This window comes from Lonchura striata, chromosome 20, assembly GCF_050655825.1.
Source record: "Lonchura striata isolate lonStrDom1 chromosome 20, ASM5065582v1, whole genome shotgun sequence".
Classification (NCBI taxonomy): domain Eukaryota; kingdom Metazoa; phylum Chordata; class Aves; order Passeriformes; family Estrildidae; genus Lonchura; species Lonchura striata.
The window spans coordinates 9,601,451-9,628,627 of record NC_140722.1 but is presented as its reverse complement, the minus strand read 5'-3'; the positions used below and the strand labels follow the sequence as shown (position 1 = coordinate 9,628,627).

The following is a 27,177-nucleotide window of genomic DNA, read 5'->3' as shown; positions in this document are numbered from 1 at the left end:
TTTGTCTGACCTCATTGTTAAACCGCAGTTATTACCCTATCTTAACATCTGTAGGGGGCAATATCTGGGGAGGTTATTCCATGGGTGTACAGGAAGAAGCAGGAACTTTTCACTGACTGGTCTCCAGTAGTTTTGATCCTTCCACATCCAGGCTACAGTACCTCCTGAGCTTTTCTCTGATCTCCAAGTTCTTTATCTCATTTCGGAGGTCCTCAAACTCCTGCGCTGAGGAGAGGTTGCAGAAGACCCTGAAGTCGTTGTAGGGTGGGATGCCGTGGTCTCGCCCTCTCTGGATGTTGATAGCAGCCAAGTCCAGTGACACAGAGTGCGCCATGGAGAAGAGTTTCTCTGTCAGCTCCATGTTGAGGAGTTCAGACGGCACCCGCATTTTCCCAGGAACCCCAAACAGCCCACGGAGAAGGGGGTCAATCCCCCCTTCCTGCATGATCCTGAAAGGGGAGAAGAAGGCCTTGTGCAGGGGGATGTGGCCTTGTCGGATGGGCTGGAAGGTCTCGTTCAGCCGGTACAGGATGGGGTTGATCAAGGTGTGCCCGAAGCGGAAAGCGGCCGTGGCAAAGGCGTTGAGAATCCCCGCGTTGACGTTGGGGTTGTAGCCTTTGTACTCACCCAGCATCTTCATCCCAGCCTCCCCGAGGACCTTGGGCAGCCACTGGGCATAGGTGATGTGCTGCATCTGGGCACCCACGATCTTCCGCGCCTCGTGGTACAGGAGGTCCCCGTCCCAGTGTGGGTTGAGGGCAGCCAGCTCAGTGGCAACGCGGTTGTGCTCCCTGAACCACAGCGTGTGCATGGCCGTGAGCCCCAGCTGCTCGTTGGCACGGTGGTCTCCTGCCAGGAAGCACGGCACGGGGCTCTCGTTCTCATCCCTCATGCACTCCGTGGGTGGCCCCACAGCAAAGGGAAGGAGGTGTTTCCCTGAGCTGGGTACGACTCGCCCTTGCTTCAGCAGCCCTTTCTGGCCACTCAGGTCCCGCAGCTCCTGCGATTCCTGCTCCGTGCTGCCGTAAACGTTGGAGGCGTCGATGTAGGATGTCAGGTGGTTGATCTGCTCCCTGGCATAGACAGAGTTCATCAGCAGGGAGGTCATCCCGCTGCCACACACGGGGCTGGAGCGCACAAAGAACATGCAGCGCCCGTTCCGCACGCGGGGGTCGTTGGCAGGGACGGCGATGGAGAAGCAGGGGGGGTCATTGGTGCACACCTCGCTGCAGGGGGCTCCGTCTGAGAAACGGGACATGCTGATGGCTGCCACCGTCTGGTCCATGTCGTGGTCCAGGAACTGGCCCCACTGCATGAGCATGTGTGTGAACTGGTCATCGGGGGTGATGGTCTCGGTCCCGATCATAGCAGTGGAGACAAGGCGAGGTAGAGGAAGGGGCAAATCCCTGGCATCTTCTGCCAAGGAAAACCCTCTGGGCAGGTTAAATCCATTCTGGTAGGCAGGTTTGAGGAGCCTCTGGAAGGCTGTGAGGGATGCACCCCACATGGGGTGCTGGAGGTTGTTACAAGAGCCATCATGGGTCCTGTACTTCCTGTGGAAGCAGATGTCGGAGCAGTTGGGCGTGCGGCGGTGCGCGGAGCAGCCCGACAGGTTGGCGATCATGGTCAGGTAGTGAGGGGACACCAGGTCATTGTAGCGATAGCCTGCAGAGGGAAGGGCAGAGCACCAGGTCAGGCATCACCTGCAGCCTCCTGATTCCCACTGTCCCATGGAACGGCTCTGTGTGAAAACCCCTGTCGGAATGGGCTTGGGCATCTCTGAGCGTCATGTTGCTGTGGAATTTATAGGAAGCAAAGGAAGCACAGAATCACATCAGACCCACAAAGCAAAAAAGAAAGGGACAAAATTGCACAGAGCTGGAAACCAGAAATGTTGTGACTGGCAGAGCAAACTGTGGGGGTGGTCTTGGTCCCTATTCTAGGTTTATTTTATGGCTCCCTGGGTTATTCCTGCCACCACGAGTTCCATCACCCACCCAAGCTCTACGTGACGAGCAGCAGGAAGCCGTGAGTGACTGCCAGGGCACTGCTGGGCCGTGTGAAAATGCTGAATGATGCTGCATTGTGTGGATGCTGACAGGGCAATGAGGAGGAGAGGCTGGCAGTCCAACCAGCCCAGACCAGACCTGCTGCCTGGAGAGGCATTCCTTGCACCCTGGAACACATCCAGGCAGGAAAAAATATTTACAGGCCCCAAACACACATGCCTGCTCCATGATGAATCACACGTATAGGTAGAAGCACGCAGTGAACAGCAGTGCTTGTTATATATCAAGGATGTGCCAGGTAGGAAGTTTTGGGGTCCAGCTGCTGCATGACTGAACCTCATTAGGTACTTCTGGTGTTACATTGCTTTGTTGTTTGCTATCTTACCTCAGCACAAGGAACCTGAGCTGCTGGAACTTACCTGAGTTTGTAACTAAGAGGTCAAAGTAGTAGAGACAGAAAAGGGATATCCCACTTCCTCTGTAGCAGCACCCAAATACCTCTGAGTTCACAGCACTGTTCTCATTGCCATTTGGAGGGCAGGAAACATCTCAGACCATGCTGTTGAGAGTCTGAACCTCAGACCCACAAGGATACTCCTTTATCAGTTAGATGGCTAATATTTTTTTAAGGAATAGGGCTTTTATAGCCATCTAAGAAACCTTTACCAAAACAGGGAATTAAACATTTTCCTGGATATCAAACTGGTTCAATTAACATAAGACCAGCCCTTCAGCTGTTAAAAAAACCCCATGAGATATAGAAAGAATTGCCACCCAGACAACACATTTCTTGATGTACCCAACATTTATCTTGATTTTTGATATACCACTGCACATTTTAAACTAATAAGAAGGGAAATGAAGTCTCTCCTACCTGTGACATTCATGTCCACAATCAGCCCTTGCTGCACATGTTCCTGAATCAGCTGCAGGGTCCTTTCAAAGATCTCCCCTGCCCTGGCTGTCTCGATGGTGTAGGGGTCCCTCGGGTAGCGGAACAGAGCCAGGAGGTCATTGGGAGTCTTGGGGCGCCTGTTTCCAGGAATCAAAAGTGATGCAGGATCATTAAAATTAATCACTTCTGCTCAGGGCAGTGAGACACTACAAGCAGCAAGAGTCAGGCTCTAAGCTGGTCTAGTGCTTGGCCCCCAGTTTAGTGTAAGAATAACATGGCTTGCCTGCACATTGCAGATGATTAAAGAAAGGATATTTTTCCCCAGGAAAATGCACATATTTAATTCCCTCAGTTTCTCTGGGTTTTTTCTGTGATAGCAATTTATTTTTTCACTTTTCAACAGCTGAAGCCCAGAAGGTTTCTGGCTTAATACAAACTATCCATCCTTCCAATAAAAACATATATTGGGGTAGAAAAGGATTGAATCATATTCACTCGAGAATTTATTTTTTACTGAGGAAATGGTTGGAATTTTTATATTATTATTTCTGTACACCCTCCACAAAGTCAGTTACATTCATAAAACAACTACTTTGATTATTTTCCTTTTTATGCACTATCTCCACAACAAACTCCAGCTGACAAAACGCAGATAAAAGTGACATAAGAGATGATGCTCGTGTATCTCATTTTTCCAGAATCCCAAATCTGTCGGGAAGCTCTATCACATCCTACATAGTGCAGCTTCAACCTCCAGCACTCAAAAAAAAACCCCCATAGCTTTCCTTTGCAGGCTGCCAGTGATAAAATGAGCTTTGAGAAGGCTTCATTTCTTGTGGGGTTTTATCCCTTTTCTGCTTCAGGCCCCAGCTCCAGGCCCTTCCCACACTTACTTGCTGAAGAGCTCGGTACGTGTGGAGTTGATGGCGTGGTCCACGCTGCTGATGGCCTCGCGCAGCGACGTGGCCACAAACGTGTCCCCGCTCCGGCCCACGTCCGTGGCTGCCCAAAGCACAAAGAAACAACAAAACACCCTCAATTTCCTTCCATATTAACTGGCCCTTTCAATTCATGAAAATCTGTGCACCAGCTCCAGTGACCCCGCTGCAGAACAAACCGCGTTTCCGCTTGTAATATAAACACCGTGAATTTATTTTTTAGGACAGATATTCTGAAGAATGGGAACTGCCTGAAAAAGAAGGTGAGTTTTTCAGATGTTTGTGGGCACACATTCAGAGTTTTCTCCCATACAAAATTTTTTGCAAAAAAGAAAAATATCTGTTTTGGTTAGTGGTTAAACTGCAAAAAGAAAATGTAAAAATCCCAGTGAGTTAATCCAAAACAATATACTTGCTTCCCACAAAGGCATTTCTCAAATTCATGAAATTAATTTAAATACATTGCTCATATATTAATTTTATGTTTGTGGAAGACTTTATTTGTTAATTATTGGTAGTATTTAATATATACTTATGATAATAATAATTCAAACTTACTGTTACCACATTTGCTATACGATTTTATATAAAAATATGAAAATTATTGTTGGAATACCTTCAGAAGAAAAGACATCATTTCTTTAAAATTACTACAGGATGCATTTTTAAGCCAGGGCCTTTGTCACAGCTGAACAAACCAGTTCCCAGTTGGCTACTGGTGTATGCTACAGTCAGCTGGTGAATGAGGCACCAATCAAGAACAAACCACAGAAATTATCTCAGGAATTATTTCAAACAACAACCATTTTCAGCTCCTTGCTTACAGCGCCTGTATGGAAAATGTAACTAAATTCATCTAATAAGCCACTCACTATCCACTGTGGCTATTGCTGGAACAGCTCTTTACTTCTATTTTAAACGTTTTTGCTTGCCTTTGATTTCTTTTGCCAGTTTTCTTACCCTCTAAGAGGTACAATTTCCACTCCTGACCTCTGGTTTGACCAAGGAGGCTTCTCCTCCTTGTCCATTACAGCTTCCCTAATGCACAGAGCAGCAGATTGAAAACCAGACTTAGTTCCCATTCCCAAGATTGGTGCACAGTCTAAAGCTGGACTTGATGATCTTGAAGGTCTTTTCCAGCCTTACTGATTCTGTGAGTGTAGGATTCTATGACTGAGCAGACATTTAAACCCCTGTATTTGCAGTGACAATGTGGTTCTGCTCCTCCCTTCCCCAGAGTGTGAGGTTTTGGTCAGATGATGATTTGTGAGCACATTGGCACATTTTAATAAGTTTCTCCCTCCCAGCAAAGGCAGTAACTACATGGACACTGACAGCTGGGCTTGCAGGAGGAGGTTTAAGACAACACCTCTGGCTTTGCAGGGAGCAACTGCAGCTCAGCTGAGCAAACAGCGAGGGGCAGCTGGGAAGTGCGTGGGCTTTCACAACGAGATGACTCCGACCCAAAGGACCTGTCTGCAAAGAAGCTGAAGAAATAATTTCTTACATAATTATCTGCTCAAAGTGTAGCTGCCAACAGAGCACAGCACGTCCTTACACGGGAGCCAGAGAAGGCCCGGGGGGAGGTACGGTACCGGTGATGGTGAGCTGCATGGCACTCGAAGTGAAGCCAAAGGGGTTCCTTGCTATGCACTCGTATCTGCCCTGGTCAGCCACACCCAGGTCCTGAATGGAGAGGGTCCCATCCTGGCTGATGTGGAACTTGCCGCTCTCTGTGATCTGGATGCCCTCCTGTTGCACCACCAAAAGACAGAAGCTGTGTCAGAGCAAGGAGAGCTTCCCACCAGCCCAGCCTTCAGCCTGCTCAGCAAGCCCGGGGATGGATGTGATGAACAAATGTGGCCACCAGATGTTAGCATTGCTCTTCCAGAGAAACCAGAGAGCAGTCCAAGGACACCTGCTCCTGATTGGACCCGCAGTGAGGAGGTCCCTGCTTAGCTCTTTCCTCTGGCCCTGCCCAGGCTGTCCCCACAGGATACCCCACAGGACACCCCACCCAGACATGCTGGCTGGAACAAGTCCCAGGCCCTGATGCCCCCACAGAAGTTTCATGGCACAGAATTAAATTTCAATGCTTTCAGTTTTAGGACAACAAATTGATGGATTTTTGCTGGCCTTGATCTGCAGAGCCCAGCTTTTGCTGGCTCTGACAGCATCACTCAAACCTGACCTCAGCCTGGCTGGTGGCAGATGTGATTTTAAATCTCCTGCTTCTTAACATCTTTCTGCTGCCCTGCCACAACCTAAAGCTTGCTCTGCTGTTCTCTCAGGCCCTTTCCTTCTGCTCCCACTGATGGTTGAGCCCACAGAAAGCTGAAAAGAAAGAAAGCTGGTTCACCTCCCACCAGACTTTTGTGGGGTAAGTGTGGCTCAAGCATTTTCTGTGCCTGACTGTGCTCAAAGGCAGGGCAGGTAACAAGGAAAGTCCCAAGTGTTGTACTACAGAATAGCAGGGAAAAAGTCAGAGGAACTTAATCTAATGAATTCTTGGAAAGAGCAGCCAGGCTGCTGTGTGATTTTGAGGGATCGTGGCTTTGCCCCATGAAATCTGGAGCCAACAAGCATCATCCAATACCATCAGCAGGAATCCTGGATATAAGGAAAAGCTACTTAGAAAAAAAAAAAAAATTTCAAAGTGGGTTTTTTTTTTTCTTCCAGGGATGGTCAAACAAGTATTTAAAATATCCTGGAATGTCACTGGCTTCAAGTGATGCTTTTGGAAGGAAGAACTTGCTGCAAGGCTTTGAGCCTGAGAAACTGCAATGCTCTCTTAAAAACCCCAAATCAGTGGAAATGTTGGTCTTTATCCACGTATATTGCAAAATTAATGAAACTGGGAGAGGTGTTGAAGGAGGGAGCTGTTGAATTCTCCCCCAGAGGAGCTGTCCCTCTCCCCAGTGATGTGAAGTCACCACGTACCTTGACCCAGGTGATGGTGGGCCGAGGGTCTCCCTGCGCAGCGCAGGAAATGGAAACGTCCTGGCCTGTCTCTGCCACCAGGTCTTGGGGGGGATGAAGGAACACCGGGATCACTGCACAACACAGGGGAAAAGTCACTGGGGTGAAAACTGCATCAAGGAAAACAGAGAAATCTGTGTGTGAAAAAACATCTCAGCAAGGGGAAAGCAGAGCTGCTGCTCTTGCAGGGGCTCCGCACAGGGGCAGCAGCAGCTCACCCTGTGCTCTCTGTCTCTCTACCAAGCTCTCTGGTCATAAATTTATATAATTTATGTTCATTATTTTCTGCTCCTCTGCATCTCTACTTGGGGCAATTACACAGGAATGTGCTGCACCATTTAAAATCCTTAATTCAAAGGCTTTCTAGAAAAGATGCTCCAGCTGAAACAGGGATCATGACTTGCTTCAGGAATTATCAGATGAAGCTCTCTCAAAGTGTTAGTCAGGCTAGATTAAATAACTATATTGATCTTGCTTGTCTTAAAATATTCTGTGAATTCTGTGATTGAAGCTTCACTAATTTCATGATTCTAGAATGTTTCCTTCCCTCCAGTCTGCTATTAGTAAAACCCTGCCCTGTTAGTGAACAAGAAGGGAAGTTTGCTTATTTAGAAGAATAATTTGTAAGGAAAAAAAGAAAACTAAGAAAGAGCTTTAAAAAAATTAAGGAAAAAAAAAAAAGCTTTAATTAAGCAAAAGCATCCCTGTGTGACTTTTGTTTTAGAGTCTTGATTTTAGGAAACCTAAATTTAGACTGAATTTATGACCTGGTAGGGAACATTTAAGACAAATGTATCAAGAGCCAGAGTTAAATGTTTGCTAGAAGGAAGCATTACATTTTACAGAATGTTTTGTTTGGAAAAGAATTTTGCTAATAATTCTATAGGAAACACAACATTTTTAAATAGAAATATATATATATCTATTAGTAAGAATTTAATTCATACACTTTTTTTGAAAACTATCCAGTTTTTAAAGGAAAATTATCCAATTTTCCTTTACCAAAGCAATTTTCGCTATGACAACTCCCGAACTAAACCAACTTATTCCAATTTACAAACCTTGGAAACCTCTCCCACATTTCCCAGCAGCTGATGGAGCTCTCGTGGCCGGATGCCTGCTCCCAGGGAAGAGCAAAATCCCACCCCATAGGAGAGGGGACAGCTCCCTGCCTGTTCAGATGGTTATTGACCACAAAATCAAATAATGTCGTGGATTTCTGTGGGGTTTCTCTCTCAGGGTTCCTAAGGTCAGGATGACCCCAAGAGAGATCATAGAGAATCTTTTCTTCCCTAGCCCGAACACAGCCAAATGAAGGAGCCTGGAACAATTCCAATTGTGCTTTCAAGGTTGTGAATTTCTTTTTATCTAAACATTTTTTCTTTGACCTGCCGAGCTCTAGCAAGTGCCATGTGTGACATGGAAACACAAGAGGTGGCATCTGTGTTTCCTGGGGGGTCTATGGTGCAAGGGAGACTCCTCTCTCCCCTGATGGACTCAGTATTGATTATGTGGAAGGATGAAGACTTGATTAAGGGTCCAAATGTGTCTCGCTGTGATTTATTGGAGTTGGGTGGTGGGAGGAGGAATGTTTTGAAAGGTTTTCATTTTGAATTTTGTGGGGTTTTTTTTCCCCCCCTTTTATAGTAGCAGTAGTAGTAGTAGTAGTAGTAGTAGTGTAATAAAGTTTTCTCCTTGTTATTAAGTTTGGCCTGCTTTGCTCTGTTCTCAATCGCATTTCACAGCATTCAATTGATAGGTTACATTTTCATGGGGGCGCTGGCATTGTGGCAGTGTCAAACCATGACACAACTCCACCATGGTCATCTGCCCCGAGCCTTGGGTGGCTTTGAGTTTTATATACTCAAAACTATGCTGTTTTCAATTTCTTCACCAATTCTATCATCTGTTACATAGTGTATCTCTACCTTAAACCAACAGAAAAGTGCCACCATCACACCAAGGCATGGAGGACAAGAAGAAAGGAGGTGGCCAGGACACGCCCAAATTCCTCCATCTTGTACCCCCTTGAACCCCATTCTAAAAATCCCAAAATTCTACTTTTCCACCCTGTGTTAGTTCAAATATCACACTACTAAACCGCTTGTGACTAGCACTCATACAAAACTGACAGCCCTTTCCACAGGCTAGAATCAAAACCACAGATGCTTTTAAACTTCTTGACGAGGTCTCCGAGACCTTTTTCAGGATCTTGAGACAACCAGGGCAGCCAGAGGGATGTGCTGGACTCGGAGAGAACAGCACCCCTCTGCCAGCCCCGCTCACCTCGCGGGGTCACCGAGAGCTGCACCGGGAGCGTCCTGACGCCGATGGCGCTGATGGCGTGGCACTCGTACTGCCCGTGGTCGTGCAGGGCCACCCGCCCCACCCGCAGCGTGCCCGTGGCCAGCACGCTGTGCCGCCGGTCGCTCGGCAAGGGCCCACCTGGGTGAGCAAGCAGCTCGTTAATTCCCTCACCCCACGGATGCCAAAGTGGGTTTTTGCTTCTGTGTGTTCTCCGCATCTGTTGGGTGTTGGGTGTTATTGGGTGGTTATAAGGGTTCCTAACTCTGGCGCTTCTCCTATTAGACAAACAAATTCCTGAGGGCCAGTTCTGGTCTTCTTGCTTCTTACAGAAATCAAGAAACCTTCCCAAGATACTTTCTCAAGTATTAGGCATAAACAACTAGAAACAAGGGAGGCTTCAGAAGGGGTTGAACCAAGGCGGGGAATGACTTCATTACCTGTGTTTCTAACTGGGGATTCTCGTCAATTATGTGAATTTACTGAACTTATAAAACTGTACTTGGCCTAGGTCACATGTGCTTTGACATGTGTGCATTTTCAGCACATCTTCAGCATGCAATTTGCCATATTCCCACTTGGATGCCTTCAGTTAAAGACCTTTTTTTATATTACTTCCTATATTAATATTGTCTCAAAAATGTTTGGTGTTGTTTCTAGATTTTGAAGGCATCACCATCACTGGAGGGGTCTGTGTGATAGTCACACATTTCATTTCCTTCCCAGAATCAATTGCCCTGAAATACCACCTTTACACAATGAGTTGTCTTGTCTGATCAGCTGGGAAGTGCTGGAACCTTTTTTCTTTCCTCCTAAGAATTTTTTTAGTGCAATCTGCAGATATTTTGACCCTTGATGGATAGCAAATCACTCTTCAATTATCCAAACTGTTTCATCAAATAAACGGAAACATTTGGCATTGTCTTTCTAAATTTGTTGGTATGATTTTTTGGTTTGGAAACAGCTGTTTCAATATTTTCTCTATTTCAGGACAAAAGCTGAAAACTAAAACACTTTAATAAAACCGAATAAAATTATCAAAATTTGTCAGGCTAGCGACTTTTTTTTTTTCACATATACTCAATTTTCCTCCATTTATTCATCCTCTGCTTATTCATCCCAAATACAAAAGCCCCTACACTCTCAAAAGTGGCTTTGAGATGAGCAGTGCTCATCTCAATGCTCCCCTCATCTTGCTTTCAGCATGTGAAAGCACTATAAAGCTTTGTTGGTTTTTTTTATGTATGGAGTGCTGAGTGCAAATCTGGTTACAAAGCAGTTATGAACCTCACTTCTTGTCACTGTGCTCCTTTCCACGTGCCTAAGATGTGTTTTCTGGGAAGTGGAGGAAAACAGGTTAAAGGAGATGGAGAACATGCTGGCAGAGCAGAATTTCAGCTGGTCCTTCTTAACTCTGTGTCAGGGCCTTTGCTGTGGAAGCTGGAACACAATACCCACAAACTCTCCACAGCCCTAAACCATTAATTATGGCTTGTGAAGCATAATGAAAAGTTGGAGGACCTCTGGGCCAAGCATTATTGGCTTCTGTCCCAGAAAGTGCTGGATGAGATCAGTTCAGTGGAGCCAGCATTAACAATTATTTGAGACTTTAAAAGTTCACCACCACCTGTTGTCCCAAAATCTTTTTTCCTAAGCTATGAGAAAACTCTGAGGTGTGCCACTGAAAGGTGCCCTTCTGCAATGTGCTCCACAAGAGCAGCAAGTCAAGGACAATGACACAGAGCTGGCACATGGTGGTACTGCAAAAGGAGGAGGTGGAATCATCCCCAGAAGTGTCAAAAAAAAGTGTAGATTTGGCATTTAGGGACACAGTTTAGAAGTGAATGTGGCAGGATTGGGTTAAAGGCTAGAATTCATGATCTTAGATGTCTTTTCCCATTCAAACAATTCTGTGATTGATATCCACTGACTGGGAGTATCCAGACCTTGCCTTTTCAAAGGAGGTGGGAAGCCACTGCAGCAAGAAGTATAAGGCTTTCCATGGGTTTCATGCTGATGAAAACCATCACACTCTTTCCTTGTGACAGAGACCAGAGATGCTTCTTCCTCAGTGCTTAACACCATCCTTGGTAGCTAAAAGTGGGACTGGGTCTGTGCTGGTCACAATTTGTCCTTGCCACCACTGCAAGCCCCCACCCTGGACCAGCAGCTTAGCTGCTCCCACCCACAGCCCGTGGATGATGGCATGGGAGAGAGAAGCCACAAGTGGTGCAGTACCTGCCCTTGTCCAGGTAATCACAGGGGGAGGGTGACCCTCAGCAGAGCAGGGGAAATCCACACTTTGTCCTTCAGTTACTGTCTGATCCGTGGGAATGACGAGAAACCTGGGAGAATCTGGAAGGGAAAGCAATGACTGGACAGCAGGAAACACACAGGCAGCAAACTCAGGGAGTTCATGGGAGCAGAACCAGTCACAAGACCCAAATACAACCCACTGACCAAACATTGTGTGCCAGAAACATCCCAGAACCCTCAGAGGATCAGCTGGGAGCCCTCACCTTGCACTATGATCTTTGCTGTGGCCTGGATGGATCCCTCGGAGTTGCTGGCATTGCAGTTGTACTGCCCCTGGTCCAAGAAGGTGACGTTCTGAATGAAGAGTCCTCCAGAGCTGGTGATGGTGAAACGGGAATCCTGTGGCAGAGGAGAGCCCATGCCAAGGGTCCAGGTGATGCGAGGGTGGGGATGCCCAGAGACCCCACACTCCAGGGTGACACTTTCCCCAACCAGGACTTCGGTGTTCTGTGGCTGGATCACAAAAGTGGGCTTGGCTGGAAGGAAAGGAGAGTTTTAGGAACCAGCTCTGCTGCCTGCTCACTGATGGGCAGAAGTTGCTTGGACTCCCACTCTGGGGAGTGGAGTCCAGCAACTCATTCTGGTTCTTCCCTCACATCCAAATCCTCACTGTGAGCAATGCCCCCAGTATCTTCCCACCACCTCCTCACACCCACTCACCCAGTGCTGGAGCATCCCCATGCCCGTGTCCCCTTCACCCTTGTGCTGCAGCATTCACCCCAAACTTCAAACTCCCTCCCCAGTCCCAAATTGCCTTCATTCTCTAAGTACCCCTTTTCCCACTCCAGTGGGAGCCCCTGAAGCTCAGGCCTCCCTTGGCTGTCACCACTCTCTCCCCCAGCTCACCAAGAACATCTTGGCACACAAAAAGCTGGGAGTGACTCTGATTTAGCTCCACTCCCATCCCCAGCTGCCCAGGTCATAAAGGGGTGCACAAAGCTCAATTACATGGGGTGCCAAAATAACGCAGCACGACTTCCTGCGTCTTGACCTCCCCAGCAATGTTCTTGGCCATGCACTGGTAGACGCCTTTGTCCGACTCCTTGGTGTTCTGGATCATCAAGGTACCATCTTGCAACAGGTTCAGGCGGTTGTCATCTTTCATGTCAATCTTGTTACTGAAAAAACAGCCACAAACAGGCAAAATCTGAAAGGAATAAAGACTGGTGGTCCCTCCCGGGGGGATCTGGGGGCTTTGCATTGCAGTAAGTTGGTGTTTCTTGGAGCTACTCTGAGACTTCGGGAAATTTGCAGCAAGAGTTCTGATTCACAGCGCTGAACTGCAGCTCCAGCTCTGATTTGCTCCCTGGGTGAGCTGCTTTTTCTCTCCCCACTGATTACACAGGACATTTACAGCCCATCAGGAAAGCACTTTGTTCCCCTGTCACAGCATCCCTGCCTTTGTCAGGGCGTCCTGGCCCTGAAAGCCTGTTCTTACTCACTAAGTGCAAATTTAGCAATGAATTAATATTGTCCTTGTGTGCAGCCATTGCTATTCAAACTCGAGACTCAAAGGCCTGAGAGGAGCAAAAAGCTCTGAGAAGTCACCATGGGACCCCAACACAGCTTGGACTCCAACCCAGCCCGAGAGCTGTGAAACATCTTCCTTCTCTCTGCAATGACTTGTGACTCCTGGATCCCAGCCCGTGGCAGAAGGTCCCAGTGCTGCATCCCATTTGTCCCAGCACAAAGGAATCTTGGATGGCTGCAGATGATGGAAAGGGAAGAAGGGACCCCTCTCCCCCTAGGACAAAGGCTGAACCCACTATGAAAGCTAATCTGCTTGCTGGGCATTTATTTAATTCCCTTGGTGTCTCCTCACTCCAGCCATATCTCGTTTGTTGAACATTTATTATCATTATTCTTCTTACAATGCTGTCTTTGGGAGCCTGCCAGCATTTCCCTAACAAAACCTTCCTTCCAAAGGGACTTAACTCAGCCATAAACTTTTGCTCTGGACTGAAACTCTGCCTGGTGGGGGGCTTGCTGAAGAAGCACACATTGATCATTTTTTACTAATAACCGAGCCCTGCTCAGGCTTCACCAGACAAGAAGCTTATAAAGAGCAAAGCAGCTTCACTTCCACAGTGGGTGCAGAATATTTTATTGTGCAGCATTTCCCAGAACACCCTGGCATCTAGCAAATAATCTATACATGAATTTGTAAATTCTGTCCTTCAGTGGAGCACAGCAATTTTTCCCTCTGGAAAGAAACCTCATACCTAGCATGATCAGCCTTTAGTGAGCATTTCAGCAGTTAACAAATGGCCAGCATGGTGGCTGAGAGCAACATGAAACTCTAATTTTATTTTTTTCCTGATCAAAAGACAACTGCTTTCAGACTGCAGAATATGTTTGTAGGAAACTTACAAGCTCTTGGAATCCATTACAAATGCAGATGAAATATTTCAAATGCAGATGAAAACACCACTTGGATTACATGGTCACCACCAGAGAATGATGTTAAAAGGAAGGTAAATATAACCCATGAAAAAAATGTATTTTTTGTTCTTCTTCTTTTTTGTTGTTGTTGTTGGTTTTTTTTGTTTGTTTTTAACGTTGTGTGAAACAACTTTTGTAATTACAGGCAGGCACTGAAGAGCTCAGTGCTTGAAAACCTTTGCCACCCAAGGGCTCCTTGTATGTGACTTACTTGTTGTGCAGCCAAATAATGGCAGGCTTTGGGTTGCCTTCTGCCCTGCAGGTGAAATAAACTGTGTTTCCCAAGAGCACATCGACGTCCTGGGGTTCTGAGGTTATTCGTGGCCTCTCTGCAAAACATCATTTGAACACAAGCCAGTCCAAAGCAGCACAGAACTACCTGCAGCCCAGCTGGGGTATGGTGGGGCACACAACACCCATCCTACAACGCCCCAAGAAATAGGCACAGCCCCAGGGACAGCAGCATCTGCTCAGAGCCACCCCAAAGTCACTAACACCTGCAAATATCATGGAGGAATAGCATCATTCACCTGTAAAGGCCCTGGGGAATTGCTGCTGTTCCTATTCCCTGTAGTTGGGCAGTGGATCAGTTCCCACAGTCCTGGCTGTATAGGGGTTCATTAAAGAGCTGGTCCCTGTCTCCCTCCAAAGAAGCAAAGTCAGTAGCATCCTCACTTGGGTTGTTTTTCTGCCCTTGGCAGCCTGCAGCTTTCTGCTCCACCTGAGCACAGAGCCAGCTCCCTGCAAACCACACCACTTCCTTCCCAACAGGATTTTATTCATTATGGCTTCATTCATCATCCTGTCCCTATCCAGCCAAGCCTTTCACCGTGTTCTTCACTTTGAGATGTATTCAAGCACCAAGCAAGTTAAACATTGAAAGGATGTGCTGAAACAGGGAGGAATTTATGGACAAGCGCCGGAGTGCTTGAGCTTGATTCAAAAAGCTTACCCATTTCACAATCTGCATGTTCACCAGTAAGCCAGTAAAACCAGCTGGATTATTCCTAAAATTGAGAACCTGTCACCTCCTCCAACGGAAGGGCATCATCCTCACTCCTCAGACCACAAATTAATGGCTCAGAAAAAATCCCCAAAAGCAAATCCAGCACAGCTCAAACCCAGCACAGCCCCACAAAGCACTGACCCGGGCAGATTTGGCCCTGTGGCTCACAGCTGCTCAAAGCCGTGGGTTAATAGTACCAGCAGCTTTCGGACTGACTCAAATATCAGCCACCTGCATGGGTAGAGCTCTGTGCTGAACTCTGTATCATTTCTCTTCCCAGCTGGCACACCACCAGAGTGAAAGCCAAATGCCAGCAAAATCTTCCCACCAGGTGCTCTGGTAATTTGACAGACACCCCACTGTGTTTCCATGCCTAAACCAGAACAAATTTGCACTAACAGCTGTACTGTGGCACTGGGAGTGTGTTGGGGACAGCTTGCTGTGTGGCACAGCCACTCCATGTGTCTCCAGCTGCTTTCCCTAGGCCCTTCCTATCCCCCCTTCCCTTGAGGTCACAGACCTTTTTGTGCCAACTCAAATCTTTGCATGGCTGTGCCCTAAATTAATCTGTGAAATGGTAAATTTTCTTTTTTTTTTTTTCATAATGAAGTCATAAGAGAAAACTGAATTCAATGGAGGGCTCTTCAAAATCCAGCTGAGCTCACACATTTGGCTCACAGCAGGGCCATACACAACTGGATTGCCATATCCAGTGGGGGGAACTAACAGCCAACCCTTGTGGGTGGGAATTTCTCAAACTGACTCTACCAGCAGCAAAGCACCACGGAACTACAGCAATGTTTGTGCCAACCTCCACTTAAAAATCTGAATTTTGTGTTTTTCTATATGAAATATCTAATTTTCAGATTTTTCAGAACAAAACCTGATTTAAATTTCTAAATTTAAAGCATCACAGCCTAACAAAATCCATCAGGTTACACCACAATCAAACACAGCATTCGGCTCCATATCTGCGATGCTCTCACTCAGTTTTCAGTTGTGTTTCCTGCCACTGCAGCTCTCCCAGTGATCCCCTCCTGTTCAGCCTAATGTGGGGTATTTCCCCTGGTTCCTGGCTTAGCCACTGGTGCAGCAGATCCTTTACCAGCCCTACTCTTTGCAAAAAGCCAAGACACAGCTGCCTCCAACACCCCTGGGAGTATCAGCATCCTCCTGCAGCCCCACTGGGATTTTCCCATTTCAGCAGTGAAGGAGGGAGAAATCAGGATGCCAGCAGAGGCCAGAGGGAGGAAAAGGGCTGGAGGAAGCAATTCCCAGAGCAAAGCCCAGCTCCAGGGGCTGAGGGTGGCCGATGGAGGGCTGTGACTTGCTCACCACAGTTGAACTCCCGGGCGGTCAGGGTGGCGATGGAGCGGCCGTGCAGCTCCCGCGGAGCCTCGCAGGTGGCAGCGCTCTGGATGCTGCCCCGCTCTGCAGATTGCTTCAGCAGCTCTGCCAGCCACAGCAGGTCACAGTCGCAGAACAGGGAGTTGGAGTCCAGCCGCCTGCAACAGCCAGGAAAAGGCAGCTGAGTGCCCAGCCTCCAGCTGCTGTGCTGCCTCCCTCTCCAGGGGACACAGCCCCCCAGAGTGAAGGGTCACCTGGGTGGTTTGACCTGCATTTGATTATATCCCAGGTGAAAATCTGAGTTTTCTCATTGCCACGATGGTTAACTAGGATGCTTGACCAATTTGTAAGATTTAATTGAACAGCTACTACCAACTATTCCAGTTTCAAATAGAAATTATTCAGTCAAACTGGATTATGCAGTTTTAGACTACTGGAGACACTGAAATATTGGGTTTTACCCTGGAATGGAGGTTTCAACCTTTACTGAATTCTGGGAGAACTGCCTCTGTTGCAGTTTTTCTCTTTTAGCTCCAAAAAACCCTTCCCATTTATTTACGTGTGGATGGGATCAGACCCTTCCTGTAACCAGCTGTGAGGGCTTGCAGCATTTCTGCACAACTGGGAGAACTTTTATTACTGCAACACAAGCCTGAACCACAGCAAATGGAGCTCCAGTGACCTCCCAGTGCCCCCAGCCTCTTCCCTGCACTGACTTCATTCCTAGGAGCAGTGCTAGCCATGAGGATAAAGGAGGACTACAGGGGGATTAGTTTGTGCCTCCTTCCCCACTGACAGTTTTACAGTCGATGGGTCTGGGCCATTGTCATGGTTTCCAAAACCAGCACAGCCATCCAAAACCAAACAAACAAAAAAACAAAATGAAAGGAAGAAAATTCTAACACGTTCGGGGTCACATATTTGAGAATGTGAGATTTCACACAGGGCCATGACCGAGTATTTTATAGACATCCCATCTTTTTCTTTGGCACCTACAGACAACATTTCACAAGATATTCCCTGTTAAAGAGAAGTGAAGCATTTTACCTGCTTGCAGAAATCACTGAGGGCAGCAGTGAGAAATACATTACTTTATTGTACTTGAAAATCATGGCAAAACACCAAAATTCTTTACCTTTTGCATTTTTTTTTCCTCCCAAACACATCATAGAACTTATTTCCAGAGCTCATAAAACCAAAGCAAGAAAGAAGTAAGCTTAAGAGACAGACAGGTTATGTGAGAATGGCACCCTGGGGAATTCCTGCATGGAAAGGGAATCATGCCCCTTGGCATTCCTCTGACTAATTTCAATCTAGAAAACAAGCCTTTTCTTTTATGACTATGATTTTTCTAAGTATGTTAGATACTGATCTACAGACATGTTCGAGGTCATATCCATGACCTGGACTTTCTGCATTTTTCAAAGATGCTTTATGTGTTCAAACTGTTGTGAAGACTTTCCAGGAACGTTCATTCCTGTGACATTATTAAGCTGTAACCTGATTATAATTAGACACCAGCATAAAGAAACTTCTAACTGCTTAAATAAGCTTTCACGTCCAATCAAAACTGTTTTATAAACTTAGCAGTGGCCTTGGAAGTGCAACAACTAAAAGCTTTGCCAACCAGGCACATTCTTCCTCAGGTCCTGCCCATCTGATTGAAGATAAACAAGTCTTCTTTGCAGGCAATGTTTTTTACTTACAGCCGTTTGAGGGACTCCAATTGAGAGAATGTCCCTGGATGAATCCTGGAAATCTTGTTGTTGTGCAAGAATCTGCAGTGGGAGAAGCCATGCCAAAGCATGATTCAGAATTTGCACTGTGAGCATGATAACACCCCAGGTCACAACTCAGTCTAAATGCAAAGGCCACTCATCAAAACGGAGCTCAGTTTTTAAATTCCGTGTTTGTTTCCATGAGCTGGAGGGATTTCATCCCTCGGTGGGTGTGACGTAATTTGCCAAAGCCCAGAGCGGGTGTGGGCTGGAAACAGTGACTCAGGATGTGATGGAACAGGTCTAAGCTGGACCCTTCCAGTTTCTCTGCACAGGGAGGAGAAAGGGCACAAAATCCCCTCAGACTGGACCCACCCTCTGTTTTCTGGGCCTGGGTCAGCTCAAAGGGACCTTTTCCTTCCCCTGTGCAGATGACGTGACAATTTCAAAAGGGCAGCCATTGATGTTAGACAATTCCTGCCTTAGACTCCATGTAGTTATTAGCCCAAATCCATGAGCAAATGTAATTCAGACAACAGCCACCTCAACTGGGCTTATCTCTGAACAAAACTGAGGCAAATTCTCACTTCCAGAATCTTAGCACACACATAAAACACTCCAGTTCTTAGGGAGAAACCCTGACAGCGTTAAAATGCACCATTTTAGTGGGGACCAAGTGCAGATAATTAACTCCCCATTCCCATAATGGTGGGGGAATTTACTTGAGTTGGTTACATCTAAAACTCATAAGAGACCATTGATAATAGAGATGAAGCAATTTTAGTAGGTGGTGGAACAGGAGAGAACACAAAAGCAGCACAGCTCAAGTGCAAATGTCTGTACACACATGTGTGCACCAGAATCCAGCCTGGCTGCCCACCTTGGAGGCTGAAAAACTTTCCTTTAAAATTTAAATCCAGAATTTTTGTTGGATCCAATACAGTGGCTGAGATCAGCCATGTACTGATCCAGGTCTGAATTTTCCTAAGGGTGTGGGATCCCACAATTTTATTTCTTTGGCGTGTATGGATATAAGGCACATTTCCACACAACCCAGAAAAGTCTGCTGGTTTCTCCATGGAGTGGGAACCACACATGGAATGTTGTGCTGGTGGCTCCATTACTGCTAGAAGCAGTCCTGGGGAGCAGGAGACTCCATTTCCTTACTGCTTTCAAGAAGGATGTGTGTTTTTCTTGTTAGACTTTCTTCTGACTTTATCCCTTTTTTTTAGCTCGCTCTGCCCAACAGTGACTAACGTTGCTGACCTTATGCTCAGAGTAAAATTTCACTTGGCTTGACCAGCTGTAGGACTTTTTGCAAATTTACTCCTATTTAGATGGAAACCTGAACATAACATAAAGTGGGAAATTCCCTTCACACCCTCAGTCACCCTCCTACTCGGCAATTATGTAAAATCTCTTTCTTTAAAGAAGTTTCGTTTTGCATTTTGGAGACCACACTTCACGCTACCAAAACTGCTACACTAAATAAAAGGGTTTTTCCCCTTCTCCTCACCCTCTTAGTCCCAATAAATATCCCATCTTTACTCACAGCCTTTCAAGCTTAGGCAGGTCACTAAAAGTCTCCAGCTCCAGACTTTCCAGGTTGTTGAAATGCAGGTACCTGTGACACAGAAATCACACACAGATTGCAATTTCAGAGACACCAGAACTTCCCAGATCAATCCCCCAGTGCCCCCCAGCTGGTCACCACTCATCTCAGGGCAGGGGTTGAGAAGCCAGAATCCATGTTGGTGTCTCCAGTTTCCACAGGCAAACACAGTGGCCAACATGGCTTTCCTGCTAATACAGACTAATATTTTTAGTTCCACTGAAATCCAAAGTGTGACCTGCCACTCCAGAGGCCTAGGGCTCCTCCTGCCTGTCCCAGGTCACCCTTTGCCATCAAAAAAAGAAATGTGGTGCCTGCAGAGCAACTCACCACAAAACCTGAGCCTCCCTGCTGCCATGAGCTGTGACATTCACCAGCAGAACTGACACATTCCTGATTTTTAGATGGATTTTTTACAGTCCCCAAATCGCCTAAACTGTTCCCCTTTATTTTACACAGGCATAAATTTCACAGCAGACACAGATTAATCACAGATCTACAAATACTCATTCTGCTATTGTAGCTGACTGCACTGAGAAATAATTGCCTAAGCCTCCACATGGCTGTTTGATTTGTAATGGAAGGATTCATGATAAATGGTCCAGTATCAGAGAGGGTGACTCAGATTCTGCACTGGAGGGTCACAATGGGGAACACAGGGACGTGCTCTAATCACTCTCAGATGCCTGCTGAGATTGCCCTGGACCTTGAGGAAAGCATCTGATCCTGTCCATCACTCAGGTTATACTTTTTCTTGAAAACCTGGCTTGTGGGGACAGGAAAACGGGGTAGGATTTGAGCAAAGCTATTTCTTCTGGAGCTAAGCCTGCCTGGGATTGAAAACAGATGGGACTTTTCAGTGGGTTGTTTGTTGGTTTTGTGGTTTTGTTGGTTTTGTTTTTTTTTTCTTTTATTCGTGACATCAAGTCTGGAATGCTCACTGCTGAAATATCCCGTGGGCAGCATCAGCTCTCCACGCTCAGTTTAGAGCCAGTTTCAGCTTCCTAAATTTTCTCCCAGGCATCCTTGCTGAGTTGGCTGATGAAAAACCACATTGTACACAAGCTTGGTGACACACCTATTGTTAGGATTGCCTGAAACTTCCAATTATGCTCTGTCCTCTTGTGCTGTCAACCTGGAGAACAAGCTAGATCCTATTCCTTTTACAGCAAAATCCTTGGTTACATTCCAACCCTATAAATGCTGCAGCTGGGAACAGTTCAGGAATTAGACAAGTTTCACCTTTGGTCCCTGCTCTCCAGTGATACGAGTAATTCCTATATTTCAATTATTTAGGAAGAATAATCATTAGGAAGGAATTGTTCCCTTTGAGGGTGTTGAGGCCCTGGCACAGGGTGCCCAGAGAAGCTGTGGCTGCCCCATCCCTGGAGTGTCCAAGGCCAGGTTTGGATGGGCCTGGGAGCAACCTGGGATAGTGGAAGGTGTCCCTGCCCATGGCAGGGGTTGGAATTAAATGAGCTCTAAGGTCCCTTCCAAGCCAAACCATTCCACATATCTATGATTCAATATCCAAGCTCACACTCTCTCCACCATTAAGAAAAATCCAGTCCCAGTTTAGGAAGGTACGTCAGAAGACTCAGACCCCAGTGTGCCCATGTCACCTCAAGGGTGGTGCACTAAGTCAAAAAACAAAACATCTTTGAACAAACAGCAGAGTTTTGCTGGACACAGAAGGGGAGCAAGTGGGGACTGCTGGAGTGATGGATTCCAGCTGCCAGGAAAACACACGAGGCTCCCTCCATCCCAGACTCAGCACAGAGTGCCACACAGCTTGAGGGAAGGTCATCCCTGTGTTTGTTTGGATCCATCGTCTTCCCCCACTGCAATTTCCAGATGCTCTGCAGCATGGGAACACCACCATCCTGGTAGCTCCCAGGAATACTCGGCTTGCACTTCATCCATCCATTCCCAGCAGAGCTTTGGATGGGAGAGAAACTCAGCCAGCACCCTCAGTTTAAGTAAAGGACCAGATCTGACTCTCTGCTCAAGGAATCCCCAAACACAAACCCAGCACAGCCTTCTTCTCCCAGCCCTCCTGCAGACCCCTCCCTCATAAGCTCCTTGGAAATAAAGGCCATCAGAAGCACAGCTGGGTTCTTCCTACGTTCCAGAAGTTTGGGGGCAGGAGAAAACATATGGAACACCAGTAGGAAGAGACCTCAGCACTAACTAACCAAAACCAATACTCAGAACAGCTGTTTTCAAATGAACCCAGTGTAGCCTGGCAAATCTGGATGAGAAATGAGCAGAAGCTTCATCCTACCCCTCACTCAGTGCCTGCTGCTCTCCATGTGCAAACAAGGCTCATCTGTACTTACAGCTGCTCCAGGGAACGGAGCCCGTGGAAGGCATGTTGCTGGATGCTCTGAATTTCATTTTTATAAAGGTAGCTTTCAAAAGGAGAAAAAAGAAACAGCATTAGGTGAACTGATCAGCAATTCTGTTCTAAAAAGTCACAGGAAACAGCAATGACCCTCAACCCAAAGCAGAACTTGCAGCCTGGATTCAAGGGCAATGTTTTCTACCTCTGACATTGAACTCCAAACACACACAGTACATCCTTGACTGGCAAATATTGAAAGTGGGTTGTTAGATTTTGAAGAGGTCAAGAAATTACTGGACCACCAACTCACAGGTATTTCAGGTTCTCCAGATCTTCAAAGGATCTTCTCATGATTTGTTTTATCTGGTTATTGTTCAGCAGCCTGTTCAAATCAAGAAAGAAAAACATAGCTGGTGAAGTCAGGACATGTGAGATTTGTGGCATTTCTGTTCTTGGATGCCCACTGAAAAATTCTGAGCCCAGGTGTCACAGAATTTAAGATGTAATGGGGTTAGCAAGTCAAATTTTGGGTCCTCACACCAGCCAAGGCAGTATGAAGGTTTCTCACCCAGAGGGGCCAAGTACTTCCAAGATTGCAGTGTTCAAAGTATTTTCCTGACCTTTTGCCACAGTTTTCATCCACAGGGACAATTTCACCAGGAAAGGGATGAAGGGATGGGAGAGAGGCAGAAAGAAGCAGTGGGCAGTGAGATATTAAATCATTGCTGCCACTCTTGTACAACCACAATGGTTTTGGAGGTGCCTGGTTGTGTTCAACAAGTGACCAGGGGAGCACAGAGCCAGTTTTTAGAAGTACAAACGCAGTTTAAAACACCAGTTCCCAGTGGAGCTATAGGAGCCATAAAATGCTAATAGCTTTGTTTCAATCACTTTGCAACTGATACCCACAAATGAGAAAGAAATAAATTCAACTTTGACTTCTGAGGCTGCTCAGAGACAACCTCTTCGGAACTCAGGAGCTTTTTTGCCAAATTTTAATGCAAAACCTCTGGGCCACGTGGCACTGGACAGCTGTGTGACACTTGTGTGTGCAGTTGCCATGACTGTGTGTGTGACTGATGGGCAGTGCCAGAGCCCAGAAACAGCCCAGCCCTGCCAGAGCCATGCTGTGCAGCAGTGTAACCACAGAGCTGAGCCCTGCAGAGCTCTGCTGCAGCCCCTGCCAAGCCCAACCCAGAGCAAACACAATAAATCACTTATAAATAGCTCCCTAATACACCAAGTTTAGCTGTTCTCGTGGCTGCCCAGCCACAGTCCCACGGGTCTCTCGCTGTGGGTCCCACTGATGCTCAGGTCTGGCAAAGCTCAGAGCTGGTGGAGCTTTTAGAGCTGAACAGCCCAGAGCGAGGATTTCACCAGCCACCACTAATTTTTAAAATTCCTAAATGGAGTTGTGGTCAGAGAAGGAATCTGTGACTGTGTACTGCAAAAATTTCTTTTTCAGGTGTTGTAGGAAAAACAGCAATTCCCTGTGAGAGCAGCCAGACTGTACTAGGTTGGGTCATGTCCAATACATGCACTGGATGTGCATTTTACAAGTTGATTTTTGACACAGCTCTGCTCCTCAGGAATGATCTGCCACCAGGCAGCAGGTGAGAAGACAGTTCAGCACTTTCCCAGCAGCAAAACCCAATCTTCTGCCCCAAATTTCTGGACCAAAAAGAGCAGCCAGCCTCTGTCATTAAAAGCCAAGGTCTTTTCCTGTCCAAAAACAGTTTGTGCAGGTAAAGGATGGAGAGAAAAGACAAAGAGATGGAGATGGCAACTTGTGGGAAAAGAAGATGAAGGTGAAATAAAACACCTCAAGCATAACAGAAGAGATAAAAGATGTCAGAAGCACACATGTGTGATGGCAGCTTCATGAGTTCTCTCCAGGCATCTGAGCCACTCCAGCTTTTCACCAGCTTTTTTCTCAGGTGGAGAATTACACTGAGAGTCAGAAAAAGCATGTGAGAAACTCAAGAGCAAACAGCTTTGCAAGTCAGGCAATGGGAAAAACCTCATTACCCTAGGTTTGACTTCCTCCCTGGATTAGCTGCCCTGGTACCACGGGTGTGGGTGCCACTGCCAGGCTGCACATCCCAGGGCTGGGCACAGGCAGCCTGAAGAGGTTAAGGAAGAGCAATCTGGAAAGCTCCTGCACAGCTGGAAGCAATGGCTCCATACACACGGCTGAGGGCAAACAGCCCCGCTCACCCTTCAGGATGCAAAAATGATGTCAAGTCCTTGGAACACACAATCCTGCTCTGGCAGCCAGCTATGCTGGGTAGAAATACAGTCCCTGAGCATCAACCCAAAGTTTATTTGATGACTGAATACCCAAGGGCTGGAAAAGACTGCCTGAGAGCAGTGTGGGAGAGAGCTTTTGTCTATTTGCCTGCAGGACAAAGACAACCCAGGCACCAGCCCTGCTTCCCTCCCTGCCCCATCCGCTCTCATCTCTGGCCAGAGCAGGACAAGGCAGCTCCTTCTCTGCTGGCTGAGCCTTGGCCCCACTTCTGAGCACACACTGGGCTGCCAGAGGGGTGCCAGCACCGATGTCATTCCCATGGATGTGAGCCCCTGTCACACACCTGGCAATGGCAGGGGACAGGTGACAGCCACCACGTCAGCAGGGTCACACCAGCAGCATGGTCTGGAGCCCTTTGCTCCAGATTGCTTGATTATTATCTTTAGTGCTCAGAGTTCAGACCAGGACTGATCTCCACTGGGATTTCAAATCCCATTATGTTGTCTGGCTGTGTTTTGGGGCTATTTAAAAGCATTATCCCAGTCTGTTTTGTTGTCTTGGCTATTTTGTACAGTTCAAGGGAGTGTAATCACTGACCCAGCCAAATAAGATGAATCCTGGAAGTTCAGATGGCAAGAAGCTCACAGGGCTCTTATCTCATCGTCTGATACTTAAAAATTTGTTCATTGCCTGATTTAAGAATAAAAAGTGCACGGAAGAAGCCATCTCTGCTTCCTGTCTCAGGATTCCCCATTGCAATGGAAGGATAAATCCTGGAAACTGCTGGTAAGTGAGATAATGGTGAAATCAATAATAGCCCACTTATTCCAAAATGCTGCTTTCAGAGAAATCCATGGACAAGGCTGCACAGCTGGCTCCTAGAAAGAGTTTGGATGGCTCCTGCACATCTGTCTGCTCCTTGATTCCTGTGCAATTCACCCAGGCAAAGAGTGCAAAGTCCTGGCATGGCCTGGCTATTGGTCCCTGCTGCCATCCATAACAAAAATGCCCAAATTCCTGCTACTCTTAGAGGGCTGGAAGAGCTGGGACCCCAGATCTGCTGGGAATAAATGCTCTGGCAGACAGGCTGGGAAGATCATTATCATCCTCATTATCTTAACCACACCCTGTAGCAAAACAGGCCAAATTGACAGTGTCAGAAGCATGTTTCCTGGCAATAGGATGGGGCACTCCCCTTCATGCCCCATAAATTGGACTCCACATGAGTAGGAGAACTCAATCACACAGGTTTTATTCCTGCAAAACCCTCCTGGGACGTTTGAGATATACAAGCACTATGAGATCTGGCCCAGAATCACCAAGAGAACATTTTACATCCAGTTTCCTCTAGGTTTTATGTGCTGACTGCCTCTCCTTTCTCTGTCCCCACCCTCTCTCCAGGTTGCCAGGCAGAGGCTTAAGTTGCATTAAATGAGTGGTTTTCTGTTTTGAAGAATGCATTAAATGATGTGACAGGACAGAATTCAGACTCAAACCATGTTCTTTCCTCCTTTCATTGACAATCTACATCCTACAATCATTGTGACAAACAGCTATTTTTTTTTTCCTCATGCCATTAATAGAAATCATCACGCAAAAAATTGAGTTTTATGTTCAACCACACATTCCCCCTTGTTGACAGAATGATCTGGAATTGTTATCTCCCATATTTAAGGGAGAAACTTTTATTCTGAGATCCAAACAGGCTCTGACACCCCTCCTTGCTGGCAGCAGCACGTTCTCTCAGGAGTTACTAGAGAATAAAACACAGAAACTCCACATTGCTGCTCTGTTCACTCAGCCTCTTCACCAGCAGCACCTAAAGCAGAGCTGCAGGGCTCACCAGAAATGTTTTGTTCTCACCTGAGCAGAAAGAGAAATATGATGTGAGCATGACAGGGCAAAGGGCCAGGCAGAGGCACAAGCCATGTGGTCTCCACAGAGTCCTGCTCTCTAGGGTGCTCTTGCCTCAGGAATACCAAAATACCCACGGGGGATGTAAAGAAACTTTGGTCCCTGGCTTGGACATTTCCATGGGTGGTTCTGGAGAGACCCAAGGAGCAGCAGCCCTTTGGCTGTGCTTTGAAAACACAGCAGTGAACCAAAGGGGGTGACAGGGCACATCCCAGGGGTGTCATCATCCATCCCCACCCAGAAATGACCTAAAGGAGCAGAAATTAGAAAGCAGTGAGAGGCTGGGCCTCACCATGGGCTCACAGCGTTTCCTCTCTCTTCCACAGCCCAGCAGCTGCTCTGAGCTAATGCTGGCTTCAGCCAGGCAGCAAGTGATGGCAAACTGCAGCAAAGCAGCTGTCCTGGAGCTGGGGAGGTGGGGATGGCATACAAAAGGGGGTTTTGCCTCACTCTCCCTTCTGCATTTTTTTTATATACGAATGGGACATATTAAGAGATTAAAAATACCCAGCACCACCTGCACAGATGGGAACAGAGCAGAGCCAGCAGGAGGGAATGAGGAAACCTTCCAGCTCTCTGAGATGTTCAGCCTAAGAGAACTCCTCCACCTGCACACAGGCACAGGAAGTCCCAGTGGTGCAGGATTTAGGATAACTGCTCATTACCTGTGGTGCTGCACCAGGAATGCCCAGCTGGAAGCAAACAGTGACTGTGACTCTTCCACAAACAGAGCTCCTGCTAAAGTGGTGCTCTGTGATTTATCTAATCTCCCACAGCAGAGGAAAGGGTTTGAACTGTTGAACAGCCCCACTGGACATCCACACAGGCTCCTCTCCTGTCAGGATCTCAACCCATTTCCCTGCATCCAGGCTACAAAGGTTTCCTCTTCGGGGTGGTTTATAAACTGTCAAACTTGGACACAGAACAGCCACCCTGCCCTAAAGGAGATGGAGAACAGAAGCTTCACCAGAATCTGTTGCTCTTCCTCTGACATTATGGAAAAAGCTCTTTAAAAAACATTTATTTGCTTATGGAAGACTTATTTAAATTCAGTTGCAGAAAGCTGCAAGCTCAGAGCTCTGCACGTGGAACCTGAGCTATT

The 27,177-nt window shown here is 46.9% G+C and overlaps 1 protein-coding gene across 1 annotated transcript in view; it reads right to left on the bottom strand.

Annotated features, from left to right (window-relative positions):
* Positions 1 to 27,177, bottom strand: part of LOC110469024 (peroxidasin homolog) — a 44,042-nt gene that overhangs the window by 4,765 nt on the left and 12,100 nt on the right. The window contains exons 3-17 of the mRNA XM_021527418.4: positions 22,221 to 22,292; positions 21,906 to 21,977; positions 19,507 to 19,578; positions 17,943 to 18,014; positions 16,225 to 16,394; positions 14,095 to 14,212; positions 12,390 to 12,559; positions 11,645 to 11,917; positions 11,364 to 11,480; positions 9,108 to 9,266; positions 6,783 to 6,895; positions 5,438 to 5,594; positions 3,798 to 3,906; positions 2,884 to 3,041; positions 162 to 1,665 (exon numbers count right to left, since the gene is read on the bottom strand). Coding sequence (XP_021383093.2) covers positions 162 to 1,665; positions 2,884 to 3,041; positions 3,798 to 3,906; positions 5,438 to 5,594; positions 6,783 to 6,895; positions 9,108 to 9,266; positions 11,364 to 11,480; positions 11,645 to 11,917; positions 12,390 to 12,559; positions 14,095 to 14,212; positions 16,225 to 16,394; positions 17,943 to 18,014; positions 19,507 to 19,578; positions 21,906 to 21,977; positions 22,221 to 22,292 — 3,336 coding nt within the window. The remainder of the gene's footprint in view (positions 1 to 161; positions 1,666 to 2,883; positions 3,042 to 3,797; positions 3,907 to 5,437; positions 5,595 to 6,782; positions 6,896 to 9,107; positions 9,267 to 11,363; positions 11,481 to 11,644; positions 11,918 to 12,389; positions 12,560 to 14,094; positions 14,213 to 16,224; positions 16,395 to 17,942; positions 18,015 to 19,506; positions 19,579 to 21,905; positions 21,978 to 22,220; positions 22,293 to 27,177) is intronic.